Source organism: Polypterus senegalus, chromosome 7 (assembly GCF_016835505.1).
Source record: "Polypterus senegalus isolate Bchr_013 chromosome 7, ASM1683550v1, whole genome shotgun sequence".
Classification (NCBI taxonomy): Eukaryota; Metazoa; Chordata; class Cladistia; order Polypteriformes; family Polypteridae; genus Polypterus; species Polypterus senegalus.
Genome location: NC_053160.1, coordinates 102,494,332 through 102,513,461, shown reverse-complemented (window position 1 = coordinate 102,513,461; position 19,130 = coordinate 102,494,332). Strand labels below are relative to the sequence as shown.

Below are 19,130 nucleotides of genomic sequence, written 5' to 3'. Positions count from 1 at the left end.
CTAAGTGACAGCTAGAAACAGTGATAATAAATCTCACTAAATGACAGTGTCATATAAACCCATTCAGAGGAATGATGATAAATCTAGCTAAATGACAGTACTTTATAAAGTGTACCTTTCTGCCTGTTTTTGTTTGCCTTTGTATTTGGTTGTGGAATAAACCTAGTAAGTAACAAGTGAGAACGTTCTCCAATTCACATTTTTCCCCATTCCACATTTTCATGATATTCGTCATAAGTCACTAAATCACATTTAATGTAATATGTTCTTGGTCCCCACTGAGCTTATAAGCTTTTATTCTTTGGCTTTGCAGCTTCAAAAGCTGTGTTGTTTGCATGAACCATTTGACTGTAATATGTAATATATGACAACATGTCAGCCTATCTGAAACTTAAGAAAAGTGAGAGATGTGGTTGAAATTAACCCTGTACTCAAGGTCAATAAAAAGGAAACATCCATATCTCTTTCTGTCTGCTAAGTTCAGTCTTTGAGTTGCAAGGAGCCAAAGCTGATTCAAACATTGAAGTAGTATTTGGTGCAAGCCATCCAGGTAAATATACAAATAAAGCAGATATATCTGCCACATTAAACATTTTGGCATAATTGCAGTTGTTTTATGTGTATGAGTATATGTAAAGAATATGCTGCATTCTTCTATTTAAGTCTCTGACTTCTTCTCCTCACCAGTGACTCTTTAGCAAGATGCTTAAGCTTTGGCAATGCTCAGATTGAAAGAAAATGTGAATTTGATGGTGTGTATTCATTTAGTTCGTGTTTTCTTTGTCAAAAAAACTTTGAACTTGTCTATCCTATTCTGTAATAACATCTTTGCAGATTTTAATATCCAACAAGTACATTTTAATAGTTAAGTCAGTGAAAAACAAAATAAAACTTTTCAATACATTTTCCTGTGAGGACTCTTAATACCAACTTTACATGTAAACTTCCACTGTGTACACTTGTACAGTACATACAGTAGATCCACAGTATCTGTCTTCAGGTGGACTTACATCTTTTTTCTTGTTATTTCCTGCTCTGTATTTTTTTTCTTCAAGACTAAACTGTTGCTCTCAACTATCCTGCACAGACAGCATGAAAGTAAATTGTAGTGTTGAAGATGGTTTTAAGTAAAATATTCATTTTCCTTTTTTTATAAAAGAGTTACATTTATTACATTTCTAACTTCACACTAATAATTTGCAAATGAACATAGTGTAAACCCCTCCTACCAGGTAAAAATGGAAACTAATATACTGGATTAACACAATCACTTACAAGTACTCCATTCCAATTGCATCTTGTTTGTCATCTAACCTTCAATTGGTGCTTTTATTAATATATCTTTTTTTTTAACTCTTTTAGGCTATTTTTTTTTAAAAAATGAGTGATAATCGGAGAATTAGGGAAGTGAGCATCATCAGCCCTATTCTCACTGCAAATCCAATTAAATCAAATGAGGTGGCAGTATTCTGCATTTACACTAGGCATGTATGTAGTGGTGGGTTGGTGCACCTTCTAGGACTGGTTCTTGTTTTGGCAGCTTTCTTACTGCTGCTTGGAATGGATTAAGTATGTTACAAAATGGATGGATGGATAGATGCTGTAGGAGTAACCATTTAATCTGCATTCAGGCATGTTACTACTATTCCTTGCCAACTAGATGAAATAGTGAATTCCCAAGAGAAAATGCTGTGGTTTTGCTGGCTATAAACTGTTGTCTAAATGATTTGCTTGTTGGGGAGATTTTTAACCTGGCATTTGGTAAAACACTGTTATTGTGATTCGGCCACTAACAGGTCACATTAAGTTAAAATGAATATTGACTTCATGCTTTCCAGTGAAGGTTTAAACAAGTACCACAGTGCGTAAAGGTTATGTAGCCTTCTTGGACCGAATTATTACATTTTTCAATTTTTTTATTTGTTTTGTTGTTTCTTTATATTTCATAAAGAAGATGTTTGCTTTTATTTCTCATTGCTGTGCACTGTCTTTGGCTAATTATGTGTTGATTGAATTCCCTAATTTTAGAATACTAAATTATCATAGAGAAACTATTATCTTAAAAAGTAATTAACAACCTTTATATATTGTATAATTATATGAACAAATTTATATATTTTAATGAAAGTAGATAGCATGGTTACATAGTGATATGTGTAGCTGCCTTATAATGGCCCATATACTCTGTGAGCAGAGTTGGAATGTTCTTGCTGTGTTTCCTTCCACATCTCATAGATGTGTTTTAGGATATTTGGCGCCTCTAAATAAACACAGTTCAAGTGAGTGTACATGTTATTACTGTGTTTCCCCAAAAAAAAGACAGGGTCTTATATTAATTTTTTCTCCAAAAGATGCACTAGGGCTTATTTTCAGGGGATATCTTTTATCTATTAATGTACAAAAATATACATCTATCCAAATACAGTCATGTCATTTTCTTCTGGAATATCGTCAAAGCTCTCCACATTCTAACCTTGAATTTCAGCATGAATTTCTTGCTACCCCAGCTACTTTTAGGATCCTACAGGATCATCGTGCATACTTCGATGTTTGATGAATGGTTCGATGTGGTGAAGCAAAATGCTGACATACAGATGCATTCGTGGCGCTTTGATATTCAAGAGTCGCATATTCCCCAAAGTAATGACACGATCCATTTAAAAAGACTCACATACTATCTTCTGTGCCATCTTTTTTTTTTTTTTTGCACCTTTACAATACCATCAGAATCCACAGAGAAAAAAAAAAAATAAGGACATAATGAAAATGTCTTTTTTATGATTAAAGTGGAAATTTCAGCTTTAAACTCAAAATGTCCTCTTGAACCTCATAGTTTTCTTTATCATTAAAGTAGACTGTCATAAACATCATCTTAAAACCGACCCAATTGTCATATCACTACGCGCTTCTGGGGCTTCCTCCTGACCTGACAGCAGCAGCAAGCAGTATCACCACACAGAACACATTAAATTCATAATATTCCAGCTCTCTGCACATTTAGAATTCTTACATTTATACTTGATATAACTTTCATGATGAAATGCATTAAAAATATGTATGTTACATTTTACAGATAAATCGTTAACTTTTTTTAAATAATGAATACTGCTAATAGTTACAGATAGGGGTGGCACAGTGGCAGAGTGGTAGCGCTGCTGTCTCACAGAGAGTCACGTCGCTGATATTCCCTGCCTGGAGTTTACATGTTTTCCTGCTGGGTTTCCACAGTGTGCTCAGTTTTCCATCCAAAGACATGAAGGTTTGGGGATTTGGTGAAGCTACAATGACACCAGTATATGTGTGTGCTTTGTGTTCACCTTGCGATGAGCTGATGCCCTGTCCAAAATTTTGTTTCTGTCTTGCAACCGATGCTGCTGGAATGGGCGCATCCCCGAATTGATGGATGTAATCATTAAAAATCCTTTTCAGAGATATTGTGGCAAGGTGTTCTCAACATTTAATGGATATATCGGGCACACACATTGTGTCGCGTGAAGTATAAACCTGGCCTTAGGCACCTTACTTTTCAGCTGACGTTCTTGACTAGGGCTTATTTTTGGGATAGGGCTTATATTACAGAGCAACCTAAAAATCATGCTAGGGCTTATTTTCGGAGTAGGTCTTATTTTCGGGGAAACACGGTACAAGTGTGGTCTGCAGTGGACTGATGCGCCATCCAGAGTTGACTTCTGCTTTGTCCCCAGTACTGTCAGGATGTGCAAGTTTGACAATGGATGGCCAAATATATCCATTTTCATACTGGGTCAATTTAGAGTTACCAAAGTCTAATATCCAGTCTTTAGGAAGTGGAAAGAACCTGTAATATTTGGTATACATTCACAGATGTTTGTACAGTATTAGCTTAATTGGCAACTCAAAATCAACCTGGTATGAGTGAATATGGGTGTGTATAAGTGTTCTTACAATGGAATGTGCAAACTCTTGTCTTGTGCTCATTTTTTCTATAATGGGTTCATGCTCTCTGCTACTCTGATCTGGATAGTCAGAAATAAGTATGTAACTGGGTTTTCATCATTGCTAGCTCCTTAAGCCGAAGAAATTGTTACCATATCCATCTCATTTGGATTTATATGACTTCTTATCATGGCAACCCTACTCTAGTAGCATAATTATGGACACAGTAAAAGATTTGTGGACAGCATTGTGACATTGTTACAAATTTGTCATGTTTTTCTAATTTAAATATATGCGTGGAGAAAAACATTTTTAAATCTTAAAGTTTTGCAGGAAATAATTTTTAGAGAGGACACAGCGAAGCAAGATCTGGGTGTTACACAAAGAAGCTGTTTTGCAGTCCAGGGGAACTGCTTTCTGGCTGCTCTGACTGAAGGTATCTTTAAGGCTGTTTTCTTTCATCTTGTGTTCCTTTTTGTTGGGTTTATGTGCCTTGGCTTGTAGCTCTATACCAAGTGTTTGTGGTAATTAGTAAGTGTGTCTGTGATGTTTCTGCAGTTTTGTTTTGATACTTGGTACTGCATCTTGCTTTTGTATCGTATTTCTTGTGCCTGGAATGTAAGAAGTACTGTACATCAACAAAACAAATAAAAATGCAACTGCTACTCTATTTTCATTCTGTTTTGTTGATAATCTTGGGCAGTTTGGCCTCAGCATGTTCCATGATGTGAAGAGGTAGTATGATGTGATCTTTTTGTGGCAATCTAAAGGAGAACTTCAGAAGATATGTGATCTGTTCCACAAACTACAAACATATTGTAATCACAGTAAAAAATATTAGTGTGACAAATCCCCAGGGCATCCATCTTCTTAATGTTTGTATGCCATGAGACAAATATAAATGGGGTGAAGGAAAGAAAATTACACCTCAAAGAAATTAAAATATTTTCTTTGCCAAATTGCCAGTTACAGTACATTAGGCTAGTCATTTTATTAGAAAAATGTCCCGTTCATTTGCATTACTCTAGTTATGGTATTGGTATTACCATATAATTCCAGACTAGACTATTTCAAATTTTACTTCTTTTAAGTAGAGGATCATATTTTTACAAAAAAGATATGGTCTTGTTCCTAAATATCCCATGATTCAGATATGGTTTGCCAATGAGAAAATGAGAGCTGGTCCTCCCATGCCACCATGATTTATGTAGTCCAACAACAAAAAGAAGGTTTAGTATTTTCCTGCCTCAGGTTTGCTGTTTAACATATTTTATCAACTGTAATTAAAATCAAAATATGAAAATATGATGCCAACAGGCCACCAATTGTAAATATAGGGACTTAATCAAGAACAGTGTTAGAAAATTCTAGAATCTCATTGAATTGGTTCAAATGTTAAACACTTTATTCATTGGTTTGCTTACAGTCGTAAAAGTCAGCCTTGACTGTCTACTGGCAGTTTGCTGAGACATTTGAATTACTTATATACTGTACTTATATTACTTATACACTTTTTAGATTGGAGATGCTCTCTTAGTAGCTTACCAATGTTGACATCCTTTTTGCACAAATTATTTAATAAAGTATTAATTCATTTTGTTTCACCTGTTTACATTTTTAACCTTAGATGTCATGACTGATGTTGTTTGAAACCATGCATTGTGTTTTAATTAGTTTCTAGTCTGATATAATCCCTAATACTCTTGTCCTAGTTTTCTCAGGAAAAAAGTGCTCCATAACATAAAAATCATGAAAATATTTCATTATTGGCTGGTCATAAGAGCAAAGAAAATGTACAAGGAAGTTCAATCAGAGTCAAAAAGAACAGACAACAGGTCAGCACCAGGAAACCTTTAATGTGAATCTAATCCCTAAACACTTTCAATCTAAATATTTAAAGTCAGAAAGTTTACCATGCATCTAAACCCAATGCATTCAACAAAACTCAAAATCAATAAATTCATTACCAAGATCTAAATATGTATATCAAAACGACAGCAAAACAGCAGTCACAATTTAATGTTTTTCCACAACCTTGTACAACCTGGAAGTGCACAACACTGAGCTTGTTTCCATCGTAAAAATGACATCATGCCTCATACAGTTCCAGATGTCATGTTGTAGCAACCATAAAGAAAGGTTCCTAAAATGTCAAAATATGTTCCAAATAACAATATATTATTTACCCTATACAGCTCCAGGTACCTCACACACCAGATAAACAGACGAGCTGGGAGAACTTTTTGCCTGAGTTAAGCTGTGGCGGTGGGGGGATGGAATAGCAGTCTGCTTGATGCTTGTGCTGATTGACACATTTACAAAATAAAAGACGCTGATGGAGAGGTGTGAAGGAATTTAAGGTGGTATGGGATTAAAAAAATTTTTGTAGACTTCAGGGATTCTAGTGTTAAAAGACAAAATGGAGGTATGTAATAAGCAATATTATACTTTAAGTAATTTGGACTATAACAAAACACAAATTTGAAGTAAGAAAAAATGAATGGCAAAATTAGATTCTTCATATCCCAAAACCCCTATAAATATAACAATCACATTCATAATTACAGAAGTAGGCTGGAAATGAAATAAAAACACTGCAATGCCATAACACTAAGGATTGAAGTAGCAGTGAAATCTTTTTTTTTCTCATTCATCAAAAAACAGTTGAGTATTTGTATGTCACATACAGGTATCTGTTTTCTAAAATGATCCACTCCACAGGATGAAAATTGCCAATTTGAGTTGGAAACAAATTGCCTGAAAATTGCTCCATCATTTCTGATGAATCATCCACTTCAGTTTAAAACAGGTACCTTTACAGAAGCAGACTGCTGAAAGAAGAATGGAAGAATCTTTTAGAAAATAAATAATTAACAAACAAATGAAAAAAGCAAATTATTATGCTCCAATAGCATCTCAAAAATAGCAAGCTATGGCAAAATAATCATTCCTTTTTTGTTAATTTATATGTTGAGACTGAAGGTCAGTAGGCCATTCAAGAGTTTTAGTGCCCTATAGCTGAAGAATCCCATCTCCTGCAGTAGTTTTAATGATTTGGATGTCATCATTTAATACTGTGTTTCCAAATTATATCTCTCTATTACAGCATATACAGAGCAAAGGAAGTTGCCCAGAGGCTCACTGTATCTACATATTGAAAATAATTTGATACCTGTAAAGTAAGCAACTAAGAATTGTAGCCAACAAGCCAACTAAATTCTGAAGTCTATGTAGAAGAATTGTAACAGTATTAAAAGTTGTGCTTAAGTTTAAATAATGAAGATATCTTTGCATTGGAAAAGATTAGAAGTTCTTTGACAACATAATTAATTTCTTTTCTAAGATGTGAATGGGGCAAAAGCCAGATTGAGACTTCTCATAAAAAGTGCTTGTTTATGATAATATTTGCGCTTTAAGTTTGTAGTTTGGAAGATATGGAAAATTTTAAATTACCCTGTAATTCTTAACATCATTCTGATCTTAAACTGGTTTATTTAATCAATATCTAACAGTCATTACTTTGATGGAATGAGAATCAATGACATTTAAAAATAATTTATTAATTTTCTACATTATTTGTTGAGCTACTACTTCAAGTGTATTGTTTAAACTAAAGAGCTGATATTAAGTAAAAGGAACAGGTAATAGGCTTTATTAATGGCAATCAGACAAAATCTGTTCTGCCACTAAACTGGAAAGCTGACTGCTCAATTTCGACCTTATATGTTCTAGTTTATTTTTCAAGAAACTCATAAAGACATTGCTGCTAATAAATGGAATTATGTTGGACATGTGATTCTAAATGTAATACTGTTTATTATCAGGTTCACATTCAATTTGGAAATATAAAAATTAATATATATATATTGTCAGGGATGCCAGGGGCCATGACCCGGCCGGGACGTCATGAGGGACCGGGTGTGGGTCTGTGCCCACCCTGGATCACGTGGGGGTCACCTTCCTAGTTGTTTTGGGGGCCACGGGTACAGGGCATGGAAGCTCAACCCTGTAGGGGCCCGTGGTCACCGCCAGGAGGCGCCCCAATGCCTTGGGGACCTGTTACCCCAGCACTTCCGCCACACCAGGAAGTGCTGGGGGGAAGAATTAGGACGGCTCCCGGAGAGCTGCCGGGAGGACAGCCATCACTTCTGCCACGCTGGGGCGTGGTCAGAAGAGGAATGCCGGGAACACCTAGGGCTCATCCGGGGACTCTATAAAAGGGGCCGTCTCCCATCATTCGAGGCTGGAGTCAGGAGGCAGAAGGACAAAGCTCAGGAGAGCTGTGGAGGCGGCCCGAAGAAAAGGCATTGTGGCCAGGACTGTGTGTGATTGGGGTAATTGTGCACGTGACTGGGGTCTGAGTGACCAATGGACTGGGGTCTTTGTGACCAGTATTTGTAAATATAACTGTAAATAAATGTGTGGTGGTGTTTTAACAACATGTCCGCCTGCCTGTGTCTGGGCGGGTTCACTATATATATATATATATATATATATATATATATATATTTTTTTATCAGAGTTTCTGCTTCGGCAATAATTGAAATTTCTAGTCCAGTCAGGGAAAATCACTATTTTTAAAATGAAGAAATGAGGTTTATATTTTTAGGTGTATGCAATACCAGTTCAGATCAACTGCAAATAAGTTTCTGATATGTCTAAATTAATCATTAGAAAATTAACATATGATTCCTGTTTTGTATTTAAATATTTAGGATTTCATCAAACAAGGCAACGTACATATTTATCTATTCTACAATATTTCTATATTTGGCTTTAATTTTGATAGATGTTTAACTCTAAACTGCTCAGTTCATTTTTGTGCTACGTATCAGTTGATTGTGTGTCTTTATTACTAAATATGATGAACATGTAGTGGATAGGCTTTCATACCCTTATAAAGTTAACTTGACATCAGTGAAATGCTACAGGACTTACTAATAGCATAAACGTGATTTAAAATTTCAAGAACATGTAGTATAATGTCCTATAATGTACATAACAATGACAACTTTCTCTGAGTAATATATATTTTTTTATTCATTACAGCCTGTGATCAGCAACAGTCAGTTTTCTGAACTGGGTTTACTCTATTTAATGGTTGATTTTATGTTTTTTATGTTTATTTTCTATTAAGTAAAACTTACTATCTTGCATTCTTAACAGTTTTACAGTTCATACAATAAAGTGTGTGTTTATGATATTATAGTTTATCCAATGAAACAACATTTGTTTGTTTTGGCATGAACTCTTCAATCTCTGGCACAATAAAAGCACATGAACATGAGGAGAACATGGCAAGGTGCAAAATCCAAATGGGCAAAGATAGGAATGAAGCTGCAAGCAGGAAACAACAGCAGTTTTTTTCAGTTCCAGTTTGATATTTTTCCAGTGCCAAGAACCTCTACCCTGTCTCTGAAGGGTAACTTTAACACTAGAATTACCAGAGCCTATGAAAAAACTCATAGAGCTATAGTGCCCACTCTATAGCACGTCTTTATGTGAAAACAGCAGTGTCAGATGGGTTTAAATTCATTCAGTTTCATTCTCTCAGTCGCATTCATGATCCTAACCCAACCAATTCTGACACTGTTGTTTTCGCATAAAGACACGCTATAGCTCTGCACTCTGTAGGAAGTAAATAAATCCAAATAAATAATATCTGGACAGTGTATGTGCCCTAAAAAGAAGTCTAACTGCATTCGTGTACCAATGCTGGCAAAATGAAGTGTCTGCGTGCACTTTTCATGGCATTGCACGTGTATTTTTTGAGCATGCCCATGTCACTCAAACACAGGAAGCTCTACAGTGTACTTGTGAGTTTCTTTTTTCTTCGGTTATAGTCTTGAATAAAAGTGCACTTGTTCTGTTATACTTCTACATAAACATTTATATGTTATTTACATAAAAGCCAAATCGAATGTTATTTACTTACTTCCTACAGAGTCTAGAGCTATAGCACATCTTTATTTGAAAACAGCAGTGTCAGTTGGGGGGTTGTAGGGTAGGATCATGAATGCGACTGAGAGAATGAAACTGAATAAAAAAAACAAAGCTAAACTTTGCAAGTATCATACATTTACACCGACTGAAATGAAATGTATGTTTTTATTCTAAAATAGTAACAATGTCACACCCTAATGCGTGTTGTTTTTCTGCAGTTATATTTTTGAATAAAAGTGCACTTGTTCTGTTGTATTTGTACCTTTTGTGAAAGTGTTTCTTTGATATTTGGACTTCAGGCATCACACATTATAAACTTTATGTCTACATTTTGTCAATTATTACTAAAACATGAAAAACGTTTATTTTTTAACGATGTGTTTACATAGATCACTGTAGACATGGAACACGCATGAAATGCATGTGTTGCAAATAACGATATAGTACTTATAAAAGGTGTTATTTTGCTCTATGCAACTCCAAGCAACTGACACGCAGGTAAACAGACTTGAGCTAATAAAACTGTGCGCCGTTGGGGGATTTGATAGCAGACTGCTAACTAAGAGATTACTACAGTCAGAGGATGTATCAACTGTAATTTGTATTGTTAAATGTGACTATTATAAAGGTCCTGGAACAGAGAAGACAGCAAAATCTCTATTGTTACATTAGTTTCAAATTTAGTCTTGTAATGTTACATTAATCATTTAAATATACTGTATACTATTGGAAAAGATACACAGTTTTTAAGAGGTGCTTTTGTGGTATATAAGCCTCAAACTGATCCATAAGTTTCTCGGTTTCTTGGTTTCAACAAATACATCTTTTATTATACCTGATCACAAACAGATAAGAATAGGTATCAGGAACACATTAATAATTTGTTTATGTTTTTGTTTCGATATTTTTAATTTGTATTTATTTTATTTTTTTTTTAATCTTTATTTAAATTACATCGAGTCACCACTTTGTATGTTTGTTTTTTCATGGGTGCTGCCAATTTATGCTTCTGAATTTCATGGGCAATGTCATTTTTTATATCTAATCGATATGATGTCTGTGTCATTGCTAAGCATGTGATGCAAATTCTGTGCAGCCGATGACCTTGTGGGCTGTGATATATATATGATAGTCATTAGTGTTATGCAAGTATTCAAACATTAACACTCCTTATTGGGAAAACTTAGGAGGGAGCAGTGCTCAGGCAGACTAAATACTTATTGGGGACAATTTCCTGGTTTTGAATTCTTGTTTAGTTTTGACTTATGAGTAAGGTTTGCAGCTTTGTATTGAAGATAATAAAAGTTAATCAGTATAACAGACCTCATTTCAGTTCTGATTTTTTACTAAATCCCCAAAGGAAAATGTTGGTTAATTACTTCTGTTTTTGAAAAAATAAACATCCTGTTTGATTGGACTTCATTATGTACAGTTTGATCAAAATAATAGGCTTCTATTAGCCAAGTAAAAATCTGATCTATCTCAAGGAAATAAACATTTTGGGGATAATATGGCCTCAGTAGAGGGTGGGGAGCTGCCCTGAAAAATCTCTCTGTAAAGCCATGAGCAAATACTGTATCATATTAAATACTGAAACTCTATTTGGCCTCACTTCCATTTATACCTTAATATAGCCATAGAATTATACTTCACTGAAATCTGTCATTCCTTGATATGCTAGTGCTTTTCCATATGAACAAGTACTTCACTAATTTCATGCAAAAAAGAAGAAACAGTTGATTTAGCTGTCTGCAATCCCCTTTTTTAAAGTAACGTTGTTTGGGACCAATTAAGTTATTCTCAGTCTGTGGCCTTGTTTAAGTTACCTACAATCCTGTGCTAATCTAACTAATTCTAATGGAATTTGTTTACTATAAGAATGATGTGATGTTTTATAATGTGTGGTAATGGTTTTATTTATGAACAGCAGATGAAGTAATTTTATATAAAACAGCACACAAACATTTTTCATTTCTGGTCTTCAACATTTAGCTGCTTAAAAACTGTCTTTTCTTGATTTTTTCTTAAGAAAATCAGGGTTAGAAATTGGTCTATAGTTGTTGAAGAAACAGGGGTCAAGATTATTTTTCTTGAGCAGGGGTTTAACAACTGCAGTCTTTAGACAGTCAGGGAAGACCCCCTCCCCTGTATCTAATGGTGAGTTCACTATATCAAGTACACTATCATTTAGGACATCAGAGACTTCTTTGAAAAGGCTTGTTGGTACTGGGTCAAGAACGCAGGTGGAGGGTTTTGGCTGAGAAATTATTTTACGAAGTTTGGTTAGACCTATTCCAGTTAAAAAATGTAACTTACTTAAAATGACATGCTGGAATACAAAAGGATTAATTTTGAGTGGACGTACTATATTATTTCTAATATCATTTATTTTATGTTTAAACATGTAGCAAAAGCCTTACAGGTTTCACTATTAGTTTTTAGGAGGCATTCCATTGAGTGAGCTGGGTTTAGAAGACAAGCAATAGTTGTTTGTTTTCAAATCAAACGAGGAAAAGATTATACAAATAGAAGCAGATCTTTGGCAATGCACATCTTTTAATTTCTACAGCTGTAATGGCACCTGAATGCTTGAAGCTGCTTTTTCAAAATTAATCAAAAAAGAGGAAACAAATGTATTAATTTGCTCCTTTAATTAAATCTGTGTATTAAACTCTTCACATCTTTCTTAAGAAGGTTTATATAAACAGTTTTCATGTCTAGTGGAAACATTCACCATATTTGTTCTGTTTTTAAAGTGACAGATTCAGATAATGGGATGTGATTTGTCAACTTAGTTCCCTGATAAAAAAGTCAACGTATGTGCTTTATGTTTACTCAAATTACTGTGATGTGTTCTGTATTTTTTGATTTATGAAGACAACAGGAGAATCACGCCTAGCCCAGCACTAGCAGGTAAAAAATGTAAAATAATAATTACTCCATTATTGCATTACAGCTAAAATAAAAAAAATATCTGCCATAATTTCAGAGGTGAAAACTATAGTATTGTTAAAGTACATACACCATGCACTTCAGATATACTGACACTTTATTTGTTTTTTCTAAACACTAATGGTATTGAATTCCATACTTTCACAATTTGTGGTTCATATGCAAGAAATGGCAATCCACACCTTTTGACAGGATGACCCTGTTCAAGAAAAATGAATTACCAAGTGAAAAATGCTCAAATTGAATTTTTCTGTCAAATCTAAATCTTTTTAGAATAGTATATACAATTATTATATATTTTGGGATCAATAAACTATCTATCTAAAAAACTGAGCAAAAGTCTTAGGCCACCTAAGAAAGTGTTTTTTAAAGCTAGTAAGCTTTAGATTTAAGACTGGAGAAAAAATGAATAGTAAAACGTAAAAAAATTCTTGTGTTTTGTAAGTCGTATTGATATCTTGTAATATGGAGAGAACAACAGGGTTTGTTTTTGACAAACCTCTTCTTGAGGCCCTCCTGACATTCAATGTATTTGTTAAATGCCTCCCACTGGACACCTTAGTCAGATGAATTAGATAGATAGATAGATAGATAGATAGATAGATAGATAGATAGATAGATAGATAGATAGATAGATAGATAGATAGATAGATAGATAGATAGATAGATAGATAGATAGATAGATAGATAGATGTACTTTATTTGTCCCCAAGGGGACATTAGAACTTTACAGAAGCAAAGAGAGACAAAGAGAAATATATAAAAAAATATACTATAAATAATAAAACAAACAACAACCCCATAAACACACATAAGAACTTCTGTCTTGGATACTGGAAAAATGCTGCTATCAACAGGGTTAAAGGTGGAAAATCTGTCCAGATGTTCATTTGAAGGCATTAACATCTGAATAAAGCAGGTCCTGCTTGTTGTACCTGAAAAAGGAACATGGCGTTAGACAATGGTTCAAAATTAAAAATAAACAATTAATAATAAACAAATGCCGCAGTATCAGGAACACGTCCATGAAGCCACATCTTAATTTTATCATTAACTAGCAAAATACCCGCGCTTCGCAAACAAATGTAAAGAGTAAATTTGCCTTACATTCCAACCAAAGATATTTGTGTCGACTAAATAGAACTTGAAAAGATATATTTTTTCGAATGTGATCACGTAATTCAGATCGAGTTGACGTGCACCGACGCATCGAGCCCGCGTGCTATTGTGGTTTCGCCTGCGTGCCTCAATAAGTCACCCTCCCCTCGCTCTTACTTTTTTACCATTCATCTAATGAATACACCGAGTATGGCTTTACCAAAACAATCATTGGTGGCGAATAAAGTATCCATTATTCATAAAACTTCAATTGGTGATCTGTCTTTCTGCATTAACTGCATATTTTTTCATACGTCTCAAACCAAGGGGATGCGAGGGTAAAATGAATCGAGAAGCGCGCGTACATACTTAGTGCACCCCCTCTCGGGTATCGAACCTCAGACGTCGGCGCTAGAGGCAAAGCCTCTACCATTGCGCCACGGCGTGTGGTTTGTCTATTTGAGAGTATGTAGATCGGGGTATATATATATAAGTATATATATTGTCACACACGTGCGCATGGGAGGCAGCTAAAGGGCTTGAGTGAAGGCAGTTCGGAGGCATGCGGGGTGTGGCAGAGTGCACTGACTCTTTTCTCCTTGCCTGTAGACCATCCCCGGGGATTTCACCTGGATCTCCTGACATCACTTCCGGGACTGAGCCAATGGAACTCGGCCACACCAGCTCCAGTCCCTCTGATGTCACCTCCGCTCTGAGCCAATGGTGGAAGACCACGTGCCAGATCCATACGACCTCACTTCCTGTCTCCCCCTTTAAAACCTGCCCCTTTCCTTTGTTTCCTCAGTCTTGTTTTGGACTCGGTTGTATGCACTTCAGTGCTCTGTATTTCTACACGAAAACGACTTTGCAGCCAGGATACCACAATATACGGGTGGCTGCCCCAACTCTTTATCTGTCCATGTCTCGTTCTTGTGACAGTGGCGTAGTCGGCAGGATGGAGAAGTCCCAGAAGAGAAGGGGACAGGACCTGCAATATACCCAGGTGGGAGCGTACCGGGGCCGAGTCTTCAGGCGGGAGGGTGCCCCGGTCGGCGTGACCGGTGCGGGCTCCGCTCCCAGCACTCATAACTAGGCCATCTGGAGAGGCCAGGGAGTGTGCGGGTGGGGCTCACAGAATTGGGCTGCCCTGGAGGGAGGCAAAGGGACTCAGTATGCTCTCTTGGGGAGAGTGCCTGCCTCCCTGCGAAACCAAAGCCCCATTTACCACCTAGGGGTGCCCCAGACTGGCAGGTGAATAAAATAAAAATGGAGGTTGGACCCTGAGCGCCGACCAACAGACAAGCCTGGTCCTTATGGGCAATGGTAGGGCATTGGCTACGGCCATTTGAAAACACGCCCTACCAAATAATAGAGCAGGTAGCTTGCTATCTGCTCCTGGAAGCGCTTCCCCGTGGCTTCACCCAGCCGGTTTGGGGCGAGCAGTTTAAGAACATGTCTGAGCTCATAGAGCTTATGGAGACGCAGAGGCGGCCTCACACTCTGGGGAGCAGAACCGTCCTCATGTCAAACCCAGCGAGTGCGTTCCAAGACCTAGCCCCTCCCTGTACAATCCGGAGCTCAGATGGCGTCGCGGCCGCAGCGGGCGCAAACCGCTTGGGGCAAGGAGGAATGCAGGTGGAGGGCGAGGAGGGTTGGTGTGCTCGCTAATCCGTTGGCGGTCCCACATACTGGCGTGGTGATCGCCAGCGGACACAAGACCACAGGTTTGTTCGACTCCGGCAGCAACATTTCCATTGTTGCCCGCCGCTTTGTGCAACCGCAACAGTGGCTAAAATTTAAGACCGGTATAACCTGTGTCCACGGAGACATCCGCTGGTACAGGTCCGCCGCTTGTGTCATCAGTTACGGAGGGTCAGTTCGGAACTCACCGTAGCGTCCTACCTGATCCTCCACACCCGGTGATACTAGGGCGGACTGGTCTAAAATCAAAAGCGGTGAGACACATACCACTCCGGGGTTAATTTGGGCCTCGTTATGGACGGAGATAACCCGTCTCAAGCTGCCTCCACGCCCGTAATCAGCCGGCAGAGAGAGACGAAGCGTCGCCCTGACTGGCGTGGCAACTCCGGCCGTCGCGGGCTAACACGCCATCCACCAGCGACGCGGCGGAGCGGGAAGAAACCACGCCCATTGAGGTCGACGCTGACCCTCTCTCCGTGTTGCGGTTCCAATTTAAAGAAACGCCGGCTTCTTTTAGAAGGGAGCAATGGAATGATGACTCCCTGAAGTTTGTAAAAAATGCAGTGGTCCTTGTCAATGGCCAGCGCACTAATCAGTCGATGCCACAGGGCCCCTACTTTGTGCTAGATAATGACCTCCTTTACCGTGTAGCAATGCATGGCGGGCAGGAGACGAGGCTGCTGCTAGTGCCGCGTACCTTCCGCGGCAGGTCTGCGAGCTAGCACACGCCCACCTCCTAGGTGGCCACCTGGGCACCGAAAAAACTCTGGAGCGGATCAAGCTCCGTTTCTACTGGCCAGGAATTAATGAGGAGGTTCGCCGCTTTGGCGCTTCCTGCCCGGAGTGTCAACTGCGACAAATTCCTAGGAGGGACCGTGCTCCTCTGTTCCTATTCCACTGATTGACGTTCCCTTCCACAGAATCGGGTCGACCTGGTGGGACCCTGGAGCCCTCAGCCCGAGGACACAAGTACATTTTAGTCCTCGTGGATTACGCTACACGATACCCGAAGCTGTTCCGTGCGCTCAGCTACCTCTAAAGCCATCGCACGGGAATTACTAGGGTATTCGCGTGGGGATCCCCAAAGAAGTCTTGACAGACCAGGGGACCCCTTCACCTCGGAAACGTTCAAGGAGACTGCCAGATTACTGAAAATAAAGCATTTAAAGACCTCGTGTATCATCCTCAAACCGACGGATTAGTAGAGAGGTTTAATCAAACTCTCAAGCAAATGCTGCGTAAGGTGGTCAGCGAGGATGGAAGGAACTGGGATCAGCTCCTCCCCTCGTCCTTTTGCCTATCGGAAGTCCCACAAGCCTCCACGGGTTCTCCCCTTTGAACTACTGTACGGGCGACAACCTCGGGCATATTAGATATTTTGAAAGAAGGCTGGGAAGAAGAGGCTCTTCCCTCCACAAACATACTGGAGTATATCGCGTTAGTTGCGATAGATTTGGAAAGATTCGCCTGTCCTTAAAAGTCACATGGAGGAGGCTCAAGCAGCACAGGCCGGTACTACAACCGCGCACGCCTCTTCGGGAGTTCCGCCCGGAGATCGGGTCATGGTCCTAGTGCCTACCTCCCACTCTAAATTGCTTGCCCACTGGCAGGGCCCCTACGGTTAAGGAGAGGAAGGGACTGGTCGACTATTTGGTGAGTCAACCCAATGCGTCGGCCAAAGGAGCGGGTTTATCATGTGAACCTGCTGAAACCGTGGAAGGACAGGGACCCCGATCCCTCCTCCGGCCAGCCCGCCACTCTTCGCTCACACACACGACCTTAACTTCGGCACGGACTTAAGTCCCAGACAGCGGCAGGAGCTGGAAACAGTTATCCGGACCGCTAGGGAGGTAGTCAGTGAGAACCCGGAAGGACCTCTCTGATTGAGCACAACATCGTGACAGAGCCCGGGTTGTTGTCCGAGAACGCCCGTATCGTCTTCCCGAGGCAAAAAAGGCTGAAGTGGAGCTTGAGATCAAGCGCATGCTGGAGCTAGGTGTGATTGAGGAAAGTTATAGTCCCTGGTCCAGCCCCATTGTGCTCGTCGGTAAGCCTGACGGAAGTTGGAGGTTCTGCAATGACTTCCGTCGGCTTAATCAAGTCTCCCAATTTGATGCTTATCCAATGCCACGCGTGGGCGACCTCCTCGAGAGGCTTGGACAGGCTCAATACCTGACCACACTTGACATGACGAAGGGTACTGGCAGGTTCCTTTAACGGACTCCGAAGGAAAACCGCGTTTAGTACCCCTAGCGGACACTGGCAGTATCGTGTCCTTCCATTTGGGTTACACGGGCTCCAGCAACCTTTCAGCGCCTGGTGGACAAAGTGCTTCGGCCTCATAACTCATACAGTGCTGCCTACCTGGATGACGTGGTCATCTATTCCAGCACATGGAAGGAACACCTACAGCATGTCCAAGCGGTATTACGGACACTTGGTGAGGCCGGGCTCCGGATTAATCCCAGAAATGCTTCTTGGATTAAGCGAGGCCAAATATTTAGGCTACCTGGTGGGTCGGGTACCGTAAGGCCACAGTGCTCCAAAATTGATGCCATTCTGAAATGGCCCGTCCCAACCAAGCGGCAGGTCCAAGCCTTTCGGTTAGCGGGTACTACCGCCGGTTTGTACCCGGTTTTCGGAGAGCGGCGCCTTGACTGATTTAACAAAGAAGAGGGCCCCAACATTGTGGTATGGACTGAAAAACAGGCGCTGCATTTGGTGACTTAAAGCAGGCCCTTACGCCCACACCTGTTTTGATGGCACCTAACTTTTCTTTGCCTTTCATCCTCCAGACGGACGCCGGACACAGGCCTGGGCGCGTGCTGAGCCAAAGCGCCGATGGTGTGGAGCACCCCATCATGTTCCTGAGCGGAAACTGTTGGACCGGGAGACCAGGTATGCTGCGGTGGAGAGGGAGGCTCTGGCGATTAAATGGCGATTACTCAGCTGAGGTACTACCTGTTGGGCGGAATTCACCCTTGTCACGGACCATGCACCCTACAGTGGATGGCCCTCCACAAGGAGTCGAATCCGCGGGTCACCCGGTGGTTTCTTGACCTGCAGCCGCATAAGTTTTCGCCGTTCATCGCCGGGCTCTCCACGCCAACGCTGATGCTCTTTCGGGTTCACGACCTCTCGGTTAGGTCGCCCGACCCCGGGTCTGGGCTAAGGGGGCCTTGTCACACACGTGCGCATGGGAGGCAGCTAAAGGGCTTGAGTGAAGGCAGTTCGAGGCATGCCGGGTGTGGCAGAGTGCACTGACTCTTTTCTCCTTGCCTGTAGACCATCCCGGGATTTCACCTGGATCTCCTGACATCACTTCGGGACTGAGCCAATGGAACTCGGCCACACCAGCTCCAGTCCCTCTGATGTCACCTCCGGCTACGAGCCAATGGTGGAAGACCACGTGCCAGATCCATCGACCTCACTTCCTGTCTCCCCTTTAAAACCTGCCCCTTTCCTTTGTTTCTCAGTCTTGTTTTGGACTCGGTTGTATGCACTTCAGTGCTCTGTATTTT

General features: G+C 39.9%; 1 protein-coding gene across 19 annotated transcripts in view; it reads left to right on the top strand.

Moving 5' to 3' along the window:
* The window catches only part of celf4 (CUGBP, Elav-like family member 4), a 1,212,964-nt gene that overhangs the window by 1,027,401 nt on the left and 166,433 nt on the right, over positions 1-19,130 (top strand). For 10 of the 19 annotated variants that reach the window (XM_039759123.1, XM_039759118.1, XM_039759122.1 and 7 more), the window contains one exon: positions 4,241-4,351. The exons of the other annotated variants lie outside the window; for them this stretch is intronic. In XM_039759123.1, coding sequence (XP_039615057.1) covers positions 4,241-4,351 — 111 coding nt within the window. The remainder of the gene's footprint in view (positions 1-4,240; positions 4,352-19,130) is intronic. 19 annotated transcript variants of the gene reach the window in all.